This window comes from Myxocyprinus asiaticus, chromosome 11 (genome assembly GCF_019703515.2).
Source record: "Myxocyprinus asiaticus isolate MX2 ecotype Aquarium Trade chromosome 11, UBuf_Myxa_2, whole genome shotgun sequence".
Lineage (NCBI taxonomy): Eukaryota > Metazoa > Chordata > Actinopteri > Cypriniformes > Catostomidae > Myxocyprinus > Myxocyprinus asiaticus.
Window position 1 is genome coordinate 24,710,186 of NC_059354.1, and position 22,593 is coordinate 24,732,778.

Here is a 22,593-nt window from a genome sequence, read left to right on the forward strand (position 1 = left end):
AAATTCCCCAAAAATTAATTTCACCATATATTACTTTTAATTCTTACCATCAGTTTTGGTGTTTTCTTTGTGTTCTTTTTGTTTTTGTCAGTTTGCTCAGTAGGCTTTGACATAAAGGCATAATCTGTCTGTAAAGAAATGGCCTCCATTTCAATGGGATCTGTCAGCCTTGATCCAATGGCAAAAATGTCTACCCCCATACTCTTTAGTGTGTTAGCTGGTCCATGAGGGGAGTCACTTGACAGTCCATACAAATTAAGCTCCATCTGTTCCAGTTGGGCTGACTTCCTGTTCCGGTTGCTGCCAGCATGCTGCATGAGTCTGAGAACTATTCTTTCCACCACAAAAGATAGCTTCACTAAAAATCTCCCAGAATTGTCTCACATACTCAGTAAGCCAAAAAGTCTAGAAGAACTTGATGTAATAACAGAAAATATAAATACAGTCTTCTCTAGCACTATTGATAGTGTCGCCCCCTTCGATTAAAGAAAATGAAAGAAAAAGCCCCACACCATGGTACAATGATCACACTCCTGCTCTCAAGACAGCAGCTTGGAAAATGGAGCGCAAGTAGAAAAATACAAAATTAGAGGTATTTCACAGTGCATGGAAGGATAGTGTCTGTAGCTACAGACAGGCACTTAAAGCTGCCAGGTCAGCATATTATAGCAAACTCATAGAAAATAACCACAACAATCCTAGGTGTTTATTCAGTACTGTGGCTAAATTGGTTACAAATAAAGCATCGACTGAACCAGATATTCCATTGCAGCACAATTGTAATGACTTCATGAATTTCTTTACTGATAAAATAGAAATCATCAGAAATAAAATTGGAATTATGCAATCAACTGTCACTGCACCTCAGAAAACAGTTTCTCATAAATTTCCTCACAAGCAACTTCAATCCTTCACTGTCATAGGTCATGAAGAGCTAACAAAACTCAAAAGCCACAACATGTATATTAGATCCAATCCCAACTAAGCTCTTAAAAGAGGTATTCCATGTAATCTCAGAACATCTTCTTAATATTATTAACCCCTCACTATTTTTAGGACATGTCCCAATAAACTTTAAAATGGCATCTATCAAACCGCTTATTAAGAAGCCACAGCTTGATCTTGGAGAATTGGCTAAATATAGACCGATTTCAAATCTCCCATTTATGTCGAAAATACTAGAAAAGGAAGTGTCATCCCAACTATGTTTATTTCTACAGAGAAACAGTATATATGAACAATTTCAGTCAGGATTTAGGCCCCATCACAGTACAGAGACTGCACATATCAGAGTTACAAATGACTTGCTCTTATCATCTGATCACGACTGCATTTCTCTTCTAGTGCTTTTAGATCTTATTGCAGCCTTCGACACGATAGATCACAACATTCTTTTGAATAGGCTGGAGAATTATGTTGGCATTAGTGGACTTGCATTAGCATGGTTTAGGTCCTATTTATCAGACCACTGTAGGTGTAAATGTGGAATTGTCGAATCAAACAAAAGTTAAGTATGGAGTGCCACAGGGATCAGTTTTAGGGCCTCTGCTTTTCTCCTTATATATGCTTCCCTTGGGAGATATTATCAGGAATCATGGAATAAGTTTCCACTGTTATGCAGACAATACCCAACATTATATCTCTTCTAAACCCGATGAAATTTCACAATTCTCCAAATTAGCAGAGTGTATCAATGAAATCAAAGATTGGATGGCCATAAATCTCCTTCTACTCAATTCTGACAAAACAGAGGTACTAATTATTGGACCAAAAATCTCTAAAAATAAGCCGCTAAAATATAATTTGATTCTCGATGGATATACTGTTATGTTGTCTTCTACAGTGTAGAACTTAGGTGTTATATTTGATGAAAAATTATTTACAGTGTTGGTAGAACAGCATTCTTCCACCTCAGAAATACTGCTAAACTATGATACATGCTCTTTGTTGCTGATGCCGAAAAACTAATTCATGACCTCAAGACTAGATTATTAAAATGCATTACTGGGAGGATGTACTGCAAGTTCAATAAATAAACTTCAATTGGTTCAAAATGCAGCTGCCAGGGTGCTGACTAGAACCAAGAAATATGATCATATTAGCCCCATTATATCGTCGTTACATTGGCTACCTGTTAAATTTCGTATTAATTTTAAAATTCTGTTAACTACATACAAAGATTTGAATGGTCTAGCTCCACAGTACTAAAGTCACCTTCTGTCACTTTATATTCCATCACGTTCATTACGATCACAAAATTCTGGCCTGTTTATAGTTCCTAGAATATCAAAATCCACAAAAGTAGGTAGATCCTTTTCCTATTTGGCTCCTAAACTATGGAATAGTCTCCCTAACACTTTTCGGGATGCAGACACACTCACTTAGTCTAGACTAAAGAGTCATCTATTTAGCCAGGCATACACCTAATTTATCCATTAACTCACAATTAGGCTGCTTTAGTTAGGTCTGCCGGAACCAGAAACATTTCTCTGAAACATTTCTCATAATCTATAAATCTGCAATAAACTGAATGGCATCTACGCTAATATTATTCTATTTGTTTCCCTGTCTCAACCCCGGGATTCATATTCCGAGGTTACCAGAGCCGGCCAGATAGAGCTCCATTACTGCTTGGTGTCGGACTCCACTGCTACATGTCACTGAGTGATGATGACAAACTACAGCCGGTGCTAGCCAGACATCACTTCGGTATTTTACGATGGACTTCAGAGGATGAACTGATGCCAACTCCAACTGTAAGACATCGGATACTTCATACGCCACTGCCTGAAACTTGGACTTAGGATGGGCTCCACTGAACCTCACCGAAATGACCTGCCAGTTGAACTGTGATGCGCCTCATTGATCTCTGCCTGCATCACCTTTATCTATTGATGGATTACACTGTTGAAATGGAATACATAAATTAATTGCAAACAAAAGCCTTCATCAGCCAACTAACAAAGAATAATGGATCTATGTGAACTTCTTACAATTACAATTATATTTAATCAAATTACACTCTAATTACACTTGATGACTCTAAGACTTTAAAGATATTACAGTTTTATTGTCCGTTAAAGCATGATTTTCTGTAAAGCTGCTTTGAAATGATGTGTGTTGTGAAAAGTGCTATACAAATAAAAATGACTTGACTTGATCTGCCACCAGCCACAAGCACAAGATTTTGGCTAACATCTTATATTTGCCAACTTTCTCCTTTGGGGGTAAAAATATTGTCTCTAACAAATTGTAGAGTCTGGCCAATATATTGTGGCCTTCCACCCTTCCACCTTTTGGTTTGAGGTTTCGTATAGCATCTGCCACTTCAGCAGTAGATGCATAGGTACCAGGGCCAGCCTGTGGCATAGGCAACATAGGCGGTTGCCTAGGGCGCAAAATGACTGAAAGGCGCTGCAAGAGATTTATTTTTATTTTTTTTTGTCGGAAGTGCGCCCTCTCGTGACGACTGTGCGCTCCTCTACCCATATATTGAGCACTAGCACTATGCAATTATATTATAATCAGATCCTTATCATATGTGGACAAAATGAGTGAAAAAGGAGCCAAATTATCAGGTGCACAAGGCAGGAAGCAGAACAAAGAAGAGGAGCAGAAAAAAGTTTAGTGCAGTGCATTTTCTTTAAAATAAACTTAAGCTTCTATAATGTTGCTTTAATTTCAGTTATATTGCTGCTTTCTTGCACTTCACTAAAACACTCCTAAGTGTCTTCTTTTAAAAGAGACCATGATTAGGGCTGTAGTCTAAAGCATTCATGCTAAGCACCCTCAAACGAATCTTAGAGCACCCTCAATTGCAGACCAGGGCAAACTACTGTCCGCAGGTCGATTTATCATGAATGTTTTTTATTAGATCTTTCATTTATCTGGCTTTGGGATCTATCGCGCATCCACAAGCTTTTAATATGCTCAGGGTTGCCAGATACTAGATTCAACACCCCAATCAGAGATTTATACATGCACCAATAGAAAATATTTCACCTTATATCATCCTTAATTTATGCAATCTGGAAACCATGGGAGTGTGCGCTTTCTCTCTCCTCTTCGAAAAAAATAAAATAAAATACTTAGCGCTCAATAGTGCAATATTATGCTAAAAGAAACGTGTGATGCAGCCACACCGTGTCTGTGTTCATGAGACTGCGTGTGCTGTTTAGTGCCAAGTCTGCGAGCAAACCTTTTTTTTTTACCCTTTGTTTTATTAACTACTTGTGCAACTGTAGGAACAGTTGTTTGTGTGTGTGTGTGTGTGTGTGTGTGTGTGTGTGTGGAAGTGTGCTTGCATTTCTTTATTTGGGTTTTAGTAAAGCTCATGTCTGGTCTATTCTGGTCTCTTTACTCAAAATAAGTGTTTTCAGTGAGGGGGTTCCACTGTCATTGGTTCCTTCAGTAACTTCTTTGAAGCACTTGAAATATATTTATGTTCCCAGAGGTTCTCCTGTGGGTCTCAGCGGAACCCCAAATGGTGCTTTGAGAATGTGCTTATTCATTGCTTATTGTGAAAGCTCTTACCAGATGAGTCTGGAAGTCCTGTGTTTGAAATTTCTCCAGATTCTTTGGAGATGTTCTTAAGCATTGAAACTAGTTGTAGCTCAGATAAAGGAAGGTCATCAAATCTAGTGATATTGTGTGTCAATTTGGACTGAAATGAATTGTTTTCAACTCATTTGGATCTGCATTTTCCACACCAGTGCGCACTATCATTATTTCAAGATCTTTTAGGGCCATAGCAGGTCCTCTTACTTTATCATTAGGTGGTCTACTACTTAGCAAAATTAGTATTTGAGGAATACCATGAAGTTGTCGACTCCCAGAAGAGGAAGTAAAAACCTGGTGCCTCACAAACTGGAGGGCTGCACCAGTGTTAGCAACTCTGCCACCTTTGTGTTTCAGAAACTTTATGGCATTTAGAACCTCTGCATTTGTTGAGTAAGTTTTGAGATAGAAGTCAACCTCAGGATTGTCACTGTACTACACCACAGATACTCTGAATTTGCTCTCCTCCACATTGAGTTTCTCAACAACTCTGAATAAAATCACATACTGCATGGAATCCCCTTCTAGTACCATCAGAAATCAAGTCAAGTCATTTTTATTTGTATAGTGCTTTTCACAACACACATCGTTTCAAAGCAGCTTTACAGAAGATCATGCATTAACAGAAAATGAAACAGTAATATCTATAATGTCTTAGAGTCATCATTGTGTAGTTTGATAAAATACAACTGTGAATTGTGTTTAAAAATAAATAATTAAATAATAATTTAACATAGGACTCAAGATGGCACCGAGTATGGCTGCTGCGTTGCGAGCTCCGACACAACATGGTAGTATTTTGTTAGTTTTGTTTACAATTCGTATGTTTTTTGTTTTGGATGTTGTCTGCCTTATTGTCTATGACAGACAAACACTTTTGGACATTGGTTCAGCAATTACACACCGCAAACCGGACTTCAAATTCCTCAATGCCGACCTGCTGTTAAAAACACGCAAGCGGAGCCCTTTGTCTGGGCAGCCTGGCCGTGGAAACGCAAAAGGAAAAGGGGAAACAGAGCCGGCGTTCTCATCAGAGTAAGACGCCGCACAAATCGACCACCGCTACCCAGTATTCTACTGGCAAATGTTCAGTCTCTGGATAACAATCTCTGCGAGCTGAAAGCGCAGATCTCTTTCCAATGAGAGACGAGGGACTGCTGCATTATCTGCCTTACGGAAACTTGGATGTCTGCAGAGATTCCAGACTCAGCCATTGAACCCACGGGGTTCTCCATGCACCAAGTGGACAGAGCGAAAGACCTCTCAGGTAAAAGCAGAGGTGGTGGTGTATGTTTTATGATCAACAAATCCTGGTGTGATCAGAGGAACGTACATTCTATAAAGTCTTTCTGCTCTCCTGATCTGGAATTTCTCATGCTTCTGTGTTGACCATTCTGGCTACTGAGGGAATTCACAGTGGTCATTATCACTGCTGTGTACATCCCGCCACAAGCCGACACAGAACGGGCACTCAAGGAACTGTATGGGATTATAAGCAAACAGGAAACCCTGAGGACGCGTTCATTGTGACCGGGGACTTTAATAAAGCCAGTTTCAAATCAGTCGCACCAAAATACCACCAACACATTAGTTTCAACACACGAGGGGACCAGGTTTTGGACCATTGCTACTCTCCCTTCCGGGCTGGCTACAAATCCCTCCCCTGCCCACCATTTGGCAAATCGGACCACTCTACCATTCTGCTTCTGCCCACTTACAGGCAGAAACTGAAACAGGAAGCACCCACCTCAGAATGATCCAATGCTAGTCGGACCAATCAGACTCTACGCTATAAGACTGTTTAGATCACACGGACTGGGAGATGTTCCGGTCCGCCTCTGATGACGACATTGAGCTTTACGCTGATAGCGTAATGTGTTTCATCAGAAAGTGCGTAGAGGACGTCGTTCCGACCAGAACAATATGGATCTATCTGAACCAGAAGCCATGGATTAATAGCGATGTTCGCTTAATGTGTAGACCTCAGCTTTTAATTCCGGGAAAGCAGAGGAGCATAAACAAGCCAGTTATGCCCTCCGAAAAACTATCAGAACAGCAAAACGCCAGTACAGGAACAAGACTGAAGGACAGTTTAACACCACCAACTCTAGAAGCATGTGGCAGGGAATTAACATCATCACGGACTTTAAAGGGAAAAATAACTCCGCCATGCACACTGCTGCCTCTCTCCCGGATGAGCTAAATACTTTTTATACTCATTTTGAGGGAAATAACACTGCCCTCGTGGAGAGAGCTCTCGTGGCCAAAGCTACAGAGGTTAGTTCACTCTCCGTCTCTGTAGCGTATGTAACCTGATACTTCCGACGGGTGAATATCCGCAAAGCCGCGGGTCCAGACGGCATTCCAGGCCACGTCATCAGAGCGTGCGCGAACCAGCTGGCTGGTGTTTTTACGGACATTTTCAACCTTTCCCTCTCTTTGTCTGTAGTCCCCACATGCTTTAAAACGTCCACCATTGTGCCTGTTCCAAAGCAATCAAAAATCATTTGCTTAAATGACTGGTGTCCTGTTGCTCTGACCCCCATCATCAGCAAATGCTTTGAGAGACTAATCAGAGATTACATCTGCTCTGTGCTGCCTCTCTCTCTAGACCCATTGCAGTTTGCTTACCACAACAACCGCTTCACTGATGATGCCATTGCATCTACAATACACACTACTCTCTCCCACCTGGAAAAAAGAACACTTATGTGAGAATGTTGTTTGTGGACTACAGCTTAGCATTCAACACCATAGTGCCCTCCAAGCTTGATGAGAAATTCTGGGCTCTGGGCTTAAACAGCTCACTGTGCAGCTGGATCCTGGACTTCCTGTCAAGCAGATGCCAGGTGGTTAGAATGGGCAGCAACATCTCCTCATCACTGACCCTCAACACTGGAGCCCCACAGGGCTGTGTTCTCAGCCCACTCCTGTATTCCCTGTCCACACATGACTGTGTGGCAACACATAGCTCCAATGCCATCATTAAGTTTGCTGATGACACGACGGTGGTAGGTCTGATCACTGACAATGATGAAACAGCCTACAGAGAAGAGGTGCACACTCTGACACACTGGTGTCAGGAGCACAACCTCTCCCTCAACATCAGTAAGACAAAGGAGCTTGTGGTGGACTTCAGAAGAAAAGACAGAGAACACAGTCCCATCACCATCAATGGAGCACCAGTGGAGAGAGTCAGCAGCTTCAAGTTCCTGGGTGTCCACATCACTGAGGAACTCACATGGTACATCCACACTGAAGTCGTTGTGAAGAAAGCTCATCAGCGCCTCTTCTTCCTGAGACGGCTGAGGAAGTTTGGAATGAACCGCCATATCCTCACATGGTTCTACACCTGCACTGTAGAGAGCATCCTGACTGGCTGCATCTCCGCCTGGTACTGCAATAGCACAGCCCACAACCGCAAAGCACTGCAAAGGGTGGTGCGAACTACCAGACACATCATCGGAGGTGAGCTTCCCTCCCTCCAGGACATATATACCAGGTGGTGTGTGAAAAAAGCTCGGAGGATCATCAGAGACTCCAGCCACCCGAGCCATGGGCTGTTCTCACTGCTACCATCAGGCAGGCGGTATTGCAGCATCAGGACCCGCACCAGCCGACTTCATGATAGCTTCTTCCCCCAAGCAATCAGACTTTTGAACTCTTGATCTCCCACGATCAAAATACATCAGCACTGCACTTTATTACTCTTACTCTTATATCTCACACCGGGCTGTCATAAATTATATTATTATTATATTATATTCTCTCTTAACAACTTACTGTCAACCGACAGCCTGAATGTCAGTACAGTACAATACAACCTACTGTGCATTCAATATATACTATATATACTTTTTTATTGAATAATGTGTATCTATATTGTGTGTATTGTACACTGTACAGTGTATGTTATTATTTGTATATTGTGTTGTGTGTAATTATGTGTATATTAGACTTTAAATTGTGTTGTGTTAATCTGATGTTTATTGTAAATTGGTATATGTCTCATCACTGTCACGACTGCTATGTTGATCGCAACTGCACCCAAAAATTTCACACACCATTGCACTTGTGTATATGGCTGTGTGACAATAAAAGTGATTTGATTTTGATTTGATTTGATTGTATTTATAACCCCAGTGAGCAAGCCGAAGGCAACTGTGGCAAGGAACACAAAACTGCATAAGATGTTGGTTAATGGAGAAAAATATCCTTGGGAGAAACCAGGCTCACTGTGGGGGCCAATTCCCCTCTGGCTAACATCATGAATATAATGCCAATATTACTTATGTATAGTGCAAGTCATGGTTTAAAATTATTAAACAAAGTAAGTGTTAAGGGTCAGTGTTTAAACAAAGATTTTGTATGAACTGTAAGATTAATGACCAATGTCTTTAAAGTCCATCCTGGATTAACTGCAGAAGTTCACATAGATGCAATTGTCCTTGTTAGTTGGCTGATGAAGGGTTTTGTTGGCAATTAGTTGATAGTCTATGTTTTCCATTTCAAGAGTGTAGTCCATCATTAGACCGAGGTGATGTAGGCAGAGATCACAGGGACACAACACCTTTTGCTATATCTTTGACATCAACTAATATACAGTACAAAATTATATATATTTAGAAACACTAGAATAGCGACTGAAAAAACAAAGAGCCATCTAACATGGCTGCCTGTACAAGCATATCAACCATAGCAACATAAAAAGCATTTTCTTACCTTGCTCTAGAAGAACATTCAGGTCTGCCTTTGGAAGACTCACATAGGTCTTAAGCTTTTGCTCCACTGTGTCAAGCATGCTGAATTCCTTCACATTGAAAGCAAATGATGGATTGTGAGAAATGTCCTCAATCTGTTTCGGGTCTGCATTTTTTACTCCAACACCAAAAGGCACAACTCCTTCAGTCTTTAGGGCAACTGCAGGTTCCCTGACACTATCTTTTGATCTCCCCCCAGTCAGAACAATCAAAAACTGTGGGACATTTTGGGCAGATCGACTACCATATGCTGGTGATAAGATGGTGTTTTTCATGAAAGTCAAGGCAGCACCAGTATTCAGACTTCTACCTCCAGCCAGACTGAGTCCATTTACAGCCCTGAGCACCTCTTCTTTGGTTTGGTAAGTGTTCAGGTAGAAGCTTGGGCTTGGTCTCTCACTATGCTGGACCACAGCAACTCGTACTTTATCAATGCCTATTTCAAGAGGCTCGATGACTTTGGAAATGAAGGCACGGATATAGGGGAAGTCACTTCTAACATTATCAGAGCCATCAATCAAGAATGCAACATCCCTTTCAATGCCAGAGGGTGGTGAAACTATTTCAATCTCTGTGAAAGGAAAAAAATATATAAATATTAATGAAATATGATAAAATGCTGAAAAATCTGCTAGCAAAGTAGTTATAATAAAGTTTCACTTTTGTTTTCAGAAATTTACAATGCAAGTTGTTAAAAATAACTGGTTCAAAAAGTAAGTTTTGATTATGTTTCGCTGGCTGATATGACAATGGTCTTGCACTTTATACTAACACCTATCACTAGTTAAAACAAAAGTTTATGGCTATTTATACCATTGTAGATATGATTAAATTATTCCGCAACTAAAAGTGTCCAAAAATAGGGTAAACACCATAAGAAGTGATCACCATTATGTAGAATAAAATGCCATTTTCTAGGCCACTGTGACTGAAATATTCCTATTGTGTGAGTGTACTTCATTTTAAACACATCTGTCAAATTCATCTCTTTGTATATTAACCTTTTTAAGTGTAAAAAATCGACTTAATACATCTTTAAATATGAAACAGAAAGATTTTTATTAAGGAACCACATGTAGCCTTTGGTACTTCAGCTCACCTGGTTCTATTGTCTCCCCAACAACAGTGATAAGTGGTGTCATAATCTGGTCAACAACACTTGACAAGTCAGCAAAATTTCTTCTGTAGTAAGCCAAATTTTCTACAAAAGCAACTGTTTTCAGGTAATTCTCTTCCACTTGGCCAGCTCCAACAGCAAAAGTTAAAACTCCAGCTAAAGCTACACGGTCTGCGACCTTCTTGACTTCATCTGAAGATGGACCTCCTGTTATAAGCACCAGTACCTGCTGGACCCTCTGCTGCCTACGAGACCCAGCTGAGGGCTGGAAGTGGTTGGCTAGGGCATATTGTAGGGCTGCACCAGTGTTCGAAGCACGTCCTCCCATCAGTTGCAGCTGAGCAATGCTTGAAAGCACGTCCTGTTTGGTGTTGTGAGTATTCAAATAAAACTCTGTATGCTGTCCCTCAGCAAACTGCATCAGGCCAATGCGCACTCGCTCAGGTCGTACATCTAGTCTGTTCACCACGCCAGAGATGAAGTCCCGCACAGGTTGCAGGTTGGCATTTCCAACATTGCTGGATCCATCCACCAAGAAGACAATGTCTCTGACAACTCTTTGGGTCTGGACTGTAGTAACATCCACAAAGGGGCCTAAAAGTATTTACACACCCACAGTTTTGCTAAATTAGGTATCTATTTATTATTTAAATGAAGATTAAGAAAAAATGCGTTATAAGACAATATTTATTTACCTGAAAAGTGCTTTATATACAGTATAAGATCAATAAATATAATTAATACTTATAAATAATACAATAACTATTTTTTTATTTTTTTATTTTTTTACAAACAAAAATAAAATGCTTTAGAGCTCAAAATATTACCTGTTTCAGTTGGACCCTCTTGCACAACAACACCAGACAATGTAGTAAGAGGAGAGATAATGTCTCCAGGGTTGCGCTGCAATGCCCTGAAGTCCTTAAGCATGAAAACCACACTATCATCGAAAGCTATTTGCCTGAGCTCAGCCTCATCAGCAGCCCTGGAGCCCACAGCCAAAGTCAGAACACCCATTTGACGAAGTGCTTCAGCTGGCTGTTGGACACTGTCTTTGGATTTTTTACTGGTCAGTAGCAACACAAGCTGTGGCACTCCTTCTTGAATGCGGGTCCCACTGTCAGCTCTGAGCATGCTTGTCCTCACGAAATCCAGGGCAGAACCAATGTTGACTTCAACTGCAGGTTTGGGTTTAATTCTGGCAAGGGCCGAAATTAGGGATTCTTTCGAATTGAATGAGTTTAGGTTGATCTCCGTCTTTGGGGTAGTGGAAAACATGGTCACTCCGACTTGCACCTGATCAGAGCCGATTGGCATGGTGTCAATAAATCTTTTAATGAATTCTCGCACTGCATTGAGGAAGGTGGCACCCATACTGCTGTCAATGAGGAAAATTATATCTCTCCTCCCAACATCCAAAACTACATGGAAAAAAGAAGAATTCTGCTTAGATTTTGGTTATCATTTGTAGAAATACTAAGATTAAAATAGAAGAGTAAAGGTTTAATTGGAAGATTACTTTTAAGATACAATGCATTAACATCAATCATCATTCTTTTTCTTGTCAAAAAGTTGACTTGAGAAGGTAAAATTACAACATGCTCAAATAATTTGATATTCTGTATTAAGTGACCATTTCTGTCCATTTAAGCATTTAACATGGTTATGAACAACATTTCTATGACCAATATTTAATAGAATTAATCCTGAAAAAACAAAAACAAAAAAACATATCAAATCTTGTAATACTTTGGTGCGCTGCGCTCTAAAGTCTACTGTTGATTTATTCTGTACCATCCCTAATATACACAATTTAATCACAGGCAAGAATAGTGTACTGAACATTTTTTGTATGATTAATTTGCATGCATGTGTTGTTTCTGGCTAAATATTGTTCATAATATGCAGAAATGCACTGTATAATGTTATTAATACCTTCCCACCTTCAGCTCTTAAGTATGTACTTTTATTTATAAGTATAACTTTATTTATTTGTTCAATTTCAAAGTTTAACAACTTTTAGTTTATTATTATTTATTATAAGTTTAGTTATTTTATATATATATATATATGTATCCAGTACTGTGCAAAAGTTTTCGGCACTTGTGAAAAATGTTGCATAGTGAGGATGTCTTCAAATATAATGACATAAATAGTTTTCATTTATCACTTAATGTCATACAAAGTCCAGTAAACATAAAAAAGCTAAATCAGTATTCGGTGTGACAGCACCAATTCTCCTAGGTACACCTGGACACAGTTTTTCTTGGTTGTTGGCAGATGGGATGTTCCAAGCTTCTTGGAGAATTCTCCATAGTTCTTCTATCTATTTCGGCTGTCTCAATTGCTTCTGTCTCTTTATGTAATCTTAGACTGACACGATGTTCAGTGGGGGGCTTTGTGGGGGATGTTGTGGGGGCTCTGTTCTTCTATTCTAATGTTTTCTATTTGCAAAAGTAATGTTTGTGTGTCTAACATTTGTATTTCCTATACACACTAAAGCTGAAGATATAAATAACCATCTTAAGACAAATGCTTTTGAGAAACATCTTATGTGCCTAAGACTTTTGCACAGTACTGTATATATATATATATATATATAATTGTAGTGTTGATATTGGTTCTTGTTCCTCAATTTCTCTTTGGAATCCCCCTCTTATGGTAATTACATACCTTCTGTGATTTCTGTTTCAATCACAAGCCTGCGCTGGGCAACGCCATTAATGTACGGCAGTATCTGGTCACCCATGCTTGCCACTGTACTGACATCAGGGACAGACAGAACAAAGCTTTTGCCTGTAGCAATAGCTTCCAGTTGGGCAGTAGCGGCAGAATCACCCACAGCAATGCCAAAGGTGAACACACTGGCCTGCTTTATGGCCATCTCACCCTGACTGACATCATCAGTGGACTGTCCAGCACTGATCACCACCAGTACCTGGGGCACCCCTTCCTCTGCCCTGCCCCCTGTACTGGGGCCCAACAGACTGTCTGCCACCTTCTCCAAGGCTGCCCCCAGATTTGCCTCATCCCCGCCAGGGTAATTAAGTCCCCGGATAGCACTGAGGATGTTCTCTTTGGTGTTATAGCTATTGAGATAGAACTGAATCTCAGGATCAGCACCATATAGCGCAACGGCTACACGGATTGTGTCCTTGCCCACGGCAAGCCCATCAATCAATCGGACAGCCAAATCACGGATGTAGGGGAAGTTGGCAGCTCCAATGCTCTCTGATCCATCAATTAAGAGTACAAGGTCAGCTGGCATGGGGGCTTTGAAAGGAGAAATGAGAGAGGACAGAGAGACAAACAAAACAGAATGCAAAACGTGTGGGTTAAAAAGAGGGAAAGAGTGAGGGATAAGGGGGAAGGGTGCAAGCATAAAATATAATCATGGATAATTACAATCCATCATAAAACACAACATAAACAGATTATACTGCATGTCTGCAGAACCAAGGAAGATGCATATTTGCATGTTCTGTGTTTGTCGTTTTTTTACCCTCTAAATTGTCCAATTATGTAATAGAGTTTTAGAGTTTTTAGAGTAGAGTAATTATGTCGTATATGTAGGTAGGCCTTTGTGTACATCACAGAGTTTTTTTTTTTTTTTTTTTATGTGCTTGGGCTCTTCTACAGAGTCCTTGAAAACTGAATCTTGTCATCTTCTTGTGTTCAGTCAGACCATGCAGACTCATGTTACAGTACTCAGTGATAACAGGACCAGTCATGACCCTTTTGCCTCATCTTTGAACCTGTGGTATTCACAAAACTAATATTTACTGTATATTGCCAGAGCGTGCAAAGAATTACTTTTTGCTTCATCTGTTCTCCCATTTTTCATATATTATTTGTAAATTATTTGTAAATTGTAAATGTTCTCTGGTAATTTCTTTGTGGTTTCAAAGATGAGAACATAACGGTTCATCACTGTATAAATTGTGGAGGAAACATTTCTTATATGGTTACACAATGAAGACAATCAGCACACAAACACATATAGGAATCAGACATTGAGCTCTCAAGACACAAGCTGTGCTCAACACTCTCTCATAACCACACGTCTCTATAGTGACTTTTTGTCTGCGCCACCAAGACAAAAAAGGACCTCCTTGGTCTGCTGCCAACAGCACAAAAATGTCAGTCTTTGTTTTTAATTGTCACTCTGATGCCAAATTAAAATAATTTCAGAAGACTACACTGAAATAAATGGAAAATTCTGTCATCATTTACTCATTGCTTTGTATATTGCTCATTGTTTTCTTTGCTGTGGAACACCAGTGAAGTTTTCAGAATGTCTGAGTTGCGGCAAAAAAAAAAAAAAAGCAACACAAATATGATCATAAAAATAATCCATGCTCTTTGAGCGGTGTTCTCAGGATCTTCTACTGTTGTGTGATGGCTTTGTGTGAAGAACAGTTCCAAATTTAAGCTTTTATGCAGTGATCAGCATACCCATCCATCGAAACACAAACCCCATTCTCCTCTCAATTAAAAATTTCAAATTGTCTCAACAAGCATCATGACAGCTGTGACATCAGTAATGTCAAATGTCATTTGTTCTTGACAATTTTCAGCCATTAAAACCTTGAGTTTCACTCTGTTCCTCACACAGAGCTATCATCTGACTTTGGAGGACTTTGAATGCAGAAATAGTCATTTAAAATATTTTATAGTGCTTTTTTTATGTTGTTATATTGTTGTTATACTATTGGTTAGGTTTAGGCATGGGTTTGGGTTAGGTGTTTAAAAATATCTATATAATAGTGAAGGGTACAATGGGGCTAAGGTAAATTTGCTTTTTTCTGGTCACAAAATGAATCAAGATTTAATATATATATTTCGTTTTATTGAATATTGATGGAGCAACATAATTTGTGTGAAAATAAATAATAACAGTAGGTTGTTTTGATAAAATTTTTTATTTTTTAATAAAGATGGTGGTGGGAGGTTAAAGTCCCAAACACTTCGGGTAAAAGGCCCCCAAGGGTTCACAGTGATATCATGTAGATATAGGGGCAATAGTTATAGTGCAAAAGGTTTAAACTAATGCAAATAATTTTGAGACAGCAAGATGCGTTTTTAAGTAAAAATGAAGATAATGCTTATTCAAAATAACTACTTCAACACATTTGGCATTTCATAACATCTCAAGTATTCTATAAACAAATGAATCTCCATTGTGATTTGATCAGTCGATGTGAGCCCACTTTGAACATTCTTCATAGCAAATCTATTCCTTCCACTTAAGAAAAGCAATGTGTTTTATGGAGGCCTTTTAGCCCTGCAACAGGGGGGCTTTTTACCCCAAATACTATCCTTTGTACTTATTAGCCAGTTATTGACATTTTTTTATTCATTCACCTTGAACAAAACTGAAAATAACAAATAAGTAATTTGTCTCAAAATAAATGTGACAATTTCAGGTATTTTCACTAGCTATCTAAATTTGTATAATTTTAAACATTATTAAATATAAGATCAAATTGCCTCAAAATCAACATTTAAACATTACACACAATTAACTAATGAATCAGGAAAATTCTGCAGTGCAAAGTGACATACAGTTGTTTAGGAAAGTACTGTTGAAATTTTTGTTGCTATTTGGGAGAAAATAAAATCAACTGTGCCGTTTGCTCCTGAGGCCTTTAGCCCCGTTTAGACTCAAATTGCTGACACCCTGTCATTCATATGTAAGAGAATAGTTTCATTTTTGAAGTGAATCTATGTATTTGTATTCATTTTTCAGGATGTAGTAGAGGAATGGATGGATAAATGAGTGAATGGATGATACAGAAGGAAAATTGGATGGACGTTGATGGTTGTGTTACACCTAAAATCCATTATCTCATGTCTCTTTGAGCAAAGGTAAAAACACATTGGTGTCTCAACATGCAAACAAATGTACTTTTTTTAGATGAAACCAGGGATGTTAACAGTGCAAGGGGATGGTTAATTGGGTTATTTCTGGGGCAGTTTTGCATGGATTACCCTTGGTCAGTATTAACTGGATGTGGCCGTTCTTGATGCTGACAGTCGCTCTAGAGACACATCTGGATTAGTAGTGCTTAAAATTCAGTTGCCGTATCTATTGCTTTCTTTAATCATTATGAATTCTAAACATGTAAAAGTGTACCACATATTTTTCAGTTATCTCTGCATGGCTTCACAGTCTTTAAATCAGTGACCAACTGTGGCTGTATTATTAAGCTCCATTCCTTTAAAAGAAACTAGATGCCCCCCTGCACATAATATTTCACACCAAAGCTTGAACACAAGTGACCAGCATTGATGTAATAATATAGGATCTTCTAAAATCACTTTTTCTTTTTGTTGCACACTCAAGTTAATGTAATAAAATTAAAATAAAAACTGTTTACTTACAGCTTTGTAAAGAAAACGTATCCAAAATATATCTAATTTTAAGCTTTTTTATTCAATCCATCGATTTATGTGACCCCCTAATAAAATGCTTACCTCTAAAAAGAAAGTGAAGAAACAGGAAAAAATAAATAAATATGTATGCACTAAACTTACCATCCTGAGCTTCAAGTTTTGGGAATAGGCCAAAAACCATTATACCCAAGAGGGCATAAAGTAACAGCCGGTTCTTCCACATTGTCCACAAATGCATTGGAATAGAAAGCTGAAAAAAAAGAAGAGAAGAGTGAAAAACAAACAAACCTGCTTTTAATTTTTGGGGAAAAATGCATTGCTTACAATTATACACTTCACAGAGCCCACTAAGAGGACACAAGGACATTTTACTCTCTTGAAATTGCAATGTTCAACACATATTTTTTCACCCACAGTTCTGTCCTAATGTTTGGCTTATTTGATTTCAGTCACAGACCCAAGCCAAGGTATGAACTGATCATTATTCTATAGTCCCTTATTGTGTTGTTTTGTTCTCATTGTATCTCATAGTACATTATATGACAAACATTCTCTGAAGTACACAGAAATGTTTACACTTATTCTTTGGAAAAGAGGAAACGTTTTGACAGCACACTGAGACCTCTCTGACCCATTTCCACCCTCTGAGACAAATCCAAACAGCTGTCTGATTTCAGGATTTCAAAAGGATTTGTTTCCACATCAACCTTCCTCACTTGTCAGTAAAAACTATTGTGTCCACATTCAGAATAACAGCATTCGTTTTTTTCGACTTAGACGTAAATCCATCATTACTGTGGGGCCAAAAACAGATACTGTCAAGTTAGCACTTTTAAACATCTGCTCACGAAAGAACAAGTCGTTTCTAGTCATTGACCTCATCACCATAAACAACCTGGACTTTATGTTCCTAAATGAGACTTGGTTAGATAACAGCTGCAGTGCAACAGTCCTCAATGAATCAGCCCCTCCAAACTTTACTTTCATGAGTGTCTGCAGAGCTGTTAGAAGAGGTGGAGGATTCGCTGCAATATTTAAAGATGTCTTTCAATGCTAATAAGTGTCACTTGGTGATTACTTGACCTTTGAATATCTAAGTACTGTACTAAAAGGTGCTCCACACATTCTATTTATAATTTTTTATAGGCCTCCAAAATACTCTCCTGGCTTTGTTGATGATTTGACAGAACTGTTATCAACAACTTCCTCTGAATTTGACTGTTTTGTTATTGCTGGGGATTTCAACATTCATATAGATTATCCTGAACACCACACTGCCAAAGAACTCATAACTGTTTTAAACACCTTTGATCTGACTCAACATGTAGATAAACCCACACACAATTGCGGACACACTCTTGATCTGCTCATTAGCAAGGGTCTAAACATTTTGTCCACTGTTATTAAAGATGTCATTCTATCTGACCATTTCTGTATTTTCTTTTAACTATTGATTTCTCCTGCCACTGAAGTTAGATATGTCTCTGTCAAAAAAGGTACATAAATGAGAATACTAGTGTGCAATTTATCAAGGTTATATCTCTGAAACCGAGTATATCCGCAGACTGTGTTGATGATCTCCTCGATAACTTTAGCTCAGAAGTTAAAAGTGCTATTGATGGCATTGCTCCTGTAAAGGTCCGGATGATCACTGGCAGGTGTAAAGCACCTTGGAGAAACACAACAGCAGTGAAAAACATGAAAAGAAAATGCAGGAAAGTAGAATGAATGTGACGGAAAACACAACTTGAAGTCCAAAATAATATCTACAAAGACAGAACTCATGCTTTCAATTTGGAATTAGACACAGCTAGGCAGACCTTCTTCTCAAACATTGTTAACAGAAATATAAACAACACCTGCGCTCTTTTTGCTACTGTAGAGAGACTAACAAACCCCCCAACACAGGTTGCCGGTGAAATGCTCTCTGACAGAAATTGCAACGAGTTTGCATCTTTTTTCATAAAGAAGATCAATGATATTAGAATGGCGATCAGCTCATCCTCATGTTGCACTGAGGTCAGACAGCACCCACCATAAAAACTTCAGAAATTAGTCACTTTGTCTGATTTTGAGGAAATTGCTGGCAAAACCCTGGAAGAAATAGTACAGCATCTTAAAACGTCAATCTGCTCTCTTGACACACTCCCCACAACATTTTTCAAAAATGTGTTTATCTGTCTGGAAAAAGATCTGTTAGAAATAGTAAATGTGTCACTCCTTTCAGGCACATTTCTGAAGTCCATGAAAACTGCACCTGTTAAGCCCCTTCTTAAAAAGAACAATCTAGATAACTCACTATTGAACAATTTCAAATCTTCCTTTCATAGGCAAAATCATTAAAAAGTTTGTTTTCAATCAGCTGAACAAATTAATCTCGAATGGCTACTTGGACAATTTACAGTTTGGTTTCCGACCGCATCATAGCACAGAAACTGCGCTCATATAGATCCTAAATGATATTCAGCTAAATACTGATTCAGGCAAAATATCAGTGCTGGTATTACTAGATCTCAGTGCTGCTTTTAACACTGTTGACCACAACATTCTCCTAGACAGATTGGAACACTGGGTAGGGCTCTCTGGGATGGTTCTCAGCTGGTTCAGGTCATATCTAGAAGGTAGGGGTTACTATGTGAACATAGGCAACTATGAATCTGAGTGGACATCCATGACATGTGGAGTCTCACAAGGCTCAATACTTGCACCGCTCCTGTTCAACCTGTATATGCTCCCACTAGGCCAAATTATGAAAAAGAAACAAATTGCATACCATAGCAATGTAGACAATACCCAGATCTGTCTAGCCCTGTCGCCAAATGACTACAGCCTCATAGACTCTCTGTGCCAGTGCATTGATGAAATTAACAGTTGGATGTGCCAAAACTTCCTTCAATTAAACAATGACTAGATAGAGGTCATTGTATTTGGCAACAAAGTTGAAATTCCAAAGGTGAATACATACCTTGACTCCAAGGGCCTAAGGACAAAAAATCAAGTAAGAAATCTTGGTGTCATTTTGGAGTCAGACCTTAGTTTTAGTAGTCACATCAAAGCAATAACTAAATCAGCCTACTATCATCTAAAAAATATATAGCCAGAATTAGATGTTTTGTATGCAGTCAAGACCTAGAGAAACTTGTTCATGCATTCATATCCAGTAGGGTAGACTAATGCAATGAATCCTAACCAGCCTTCCCAAAAATACCATTAGACACCTGCAGCTCATTCAGAATGCTGCTGCCAGGATTCTCACCCGAACCAAAAAATCTGAGCATATTACTCCAGTCCTCAGGTCTTTACACTGGCTTCCAGTTACATTTAGTATTGATTTTAAAGTACTTTACATCTTTTATAAATCACTCAATGGCCTAGGAACTAAATACATTGCATATATGCTTGTTGAATATAAACCTAACAGACCTCTCAGATCATTAGGATCAAGTCAGTTAGACATACAGAGGGTTCACTCAAAACAAGTTGTGACAGCGTTTAGCTATTATGCCACCCACAGCTGGAACCAGCTTCAAGGAAGAAGTTAGATGTTCCCCAACAGTAGCCACATTTAAATCCAGACTGAAAACACTTCTGTTAAGCTGTGCATTTTCTGACTGAGCATTGTGCTGCACTTATTAATTTCACTGAATCATTTTGCTTTTGTCTTTCTTTCATTTGAATTATTTTGTATCTCATCGACTTGTGATGCCTATTGAACCTACAGAGAACATTCAGTAAACTCTCTCTCTCATTTGATTATTGAAAAACCTGACTCTTGAGTTTTTATTCTTCAATATCCATATTGAGGACCCAGCTGTCGCCCCCTACAGCTTATGGTGGAAGAATGTGGGCAGTTTTATTTGTGTAAATTGATCAACCACCAAAATAAGATTTTATTTAAGAAAGGTAGATCTTATTATTTTGTGAGGGACTATCTGGTGGAGAGACTGAATGAGGCACTGCTGTTAGTACCTGAATAAAAGAGGCCTAAGACACCCCGCACTCTATACCGAGAGTGGGCGGGAGTGGTTCTGACAGTCCACGCTTATGTTCTAGTCCTCACTTGGAGTCTTTATTAAGAATCTAGCAGTGGCTAGATATCACACCCGGATGTAGTGGTATCTTGATTAAAATGTGAGGATGTCCTTGTGACATCGGAGACATCCGCAGAAGGATGGCACAAATAATAGTCTGCAGACTTTGAATGGGAAAACCTCGTCTCTTTTGGTGTCTCCAGTCAGACAGGGGTGCTCTGAGTTTAGGAAAAGATAGATAGCGGATTCTTTTAGTTCAGATTAGATATTAATTTTTCTTTTATTTTCTTGTTTTTTATACACAGTGTAGGCATTGGTTGATCATGGTTACACTGAAATCTGCCTTTGAGACTAAAATTAAAGGAAAAGAAATTCAATAATGATTTGGATCATTTCATGTGCTCTTAATACCTGTTCTCTGGATTTTATGCTATTTTATTCTTTTTATTTTATTTTTATATAACATTTACTCAATGTGTGTATTACTTTTTATTCTTATTTCATGTTCTTAATTGTTTTTGTTTTTTTATGTATCTTGTATTTTCTTTAAAATGTACTGTATATGTAAAGCACTTTGAATTGCCATAGTGTGAATGAAATGTGCTATATAAATAAATTTGCCTTGCCTTGCCAAGTGCAGGACACTCACACAAAAAAGCAATAACACACAGACAGATGTAAGAAAGCAAAATAGCCCCTCCCTGTTTAACTCAGAATAATAGTGATAAACCCTTTTGTAAAAACTTCAAAATATATATACAGTATATATATTTTTATTTAAAAAAAAATAGTACTGCAGGACTACAAAAAAAAATAAAAAAAAAATAACATAGGTAAGCTTAAATATTTTTAGAGACAGTTAATAAATTGCTTTTTGTCACTACTGTTAGACAATGTAAAGTGACCAAAGCCACACCCTCCAGACTGAGGTACAGTCTGATTTGTGCCAAGGAAACTCTCATCTCATTTCTTGGAACAAATCATACATTCTGGAAACATCCAATTATATTAAAATCATGATTTTAAGTCATTAATTCACTTATACTGTAAGTCAGTTAGACTACTCTGCAACCCCTTTTACCTTTGTAATTGGAGTGAAATAAGATATTCAAAGAGGAAAAAATTTAGCATCAGGAATCGATTGGATCATGAGAAGTGGGCGTTACCCGAATGGAGCCAGCTGGTTGGACGGGAGGGGTTGAAAAGATGAATTTGTAACATCAACCGAAAAGGGAACTTTCAGAGGCAGAGCAAGTTATTACATTTTGACAAAAACAGTATTACTGAATGGTGTGCACATCTATCAGAGCTACATAAAACTGAGCTAGAACCTAAAAGGTGGTTCCTTAAACAATATTTATTTATCAGTATAGTTTAGTTTGTTTGGATGCAGAAAAATATAAAATAAATTTATTTTAAAATGTCAGCACACCAGCAGAATTTAAACCAATGACAACTGTTCATTAAAACTAGGCTGTTAAATAGGGTAGCCTATATAGAATATTGAAGTCATTGTCTTTAATTGTCAGGCACAGAACATAAAGTTGAATATGGTTTAGAAAATTTAAAAAAAATCCCTCTCTACCATTCTCCATCCATATGGACATTACTGCATTTTTTAGGAATGCACTGGAGAGTTCAGTCATCCTAATCTAAGATGATAGCATATATAAGCAAATAGAGAACACAATTTGAACATGTAAATCACGTTTCTAAAGTTCAGCCATCAAGT

The 22,593-nt window shown here is 38.5% G+C and overlaps 1 protein-coding gene across 1 annotated transcript in view; it reads right to left on the reverse strand.

Moving 5' to 3' along the window:
- LOC127448216 (collagen alpha-3(VI) chain-like) overlaps positions 1-17,026 on the reverse strand; it is a 56,340-nt gene extending 39,314 nt beyond the window's left edge. The window contains exons 1-5 of the mRNA XM_051710590.1: positions 16,972-17,026; positions 13,108-13,707; positions 11,262-11,855; positions 10,417-11,028; positions 9,280-9,888 (exon numbers count right to left, since the gene is read on the reverse strand). Of these exons, the coding sequence (XP_051566550.1) occupies positions 9,280-9,888; positions 10,417-11,028; positions 11,262-11,855; positions 13,108-13,707; positions 16,972-17,011 (2,455 nt within the window). The 5' untranslated portion in view covers positions 17,012-17,026. The remainder of the gene's footprint in view (positions 1-9,279; positions 9,889-10,416; positions 11,029-11,261; positions 11,856-13,107; positions 13,708-16,971) is intronic.
- Positions 17,027-22,593: the final 5,567 nt, after the last annotated feature.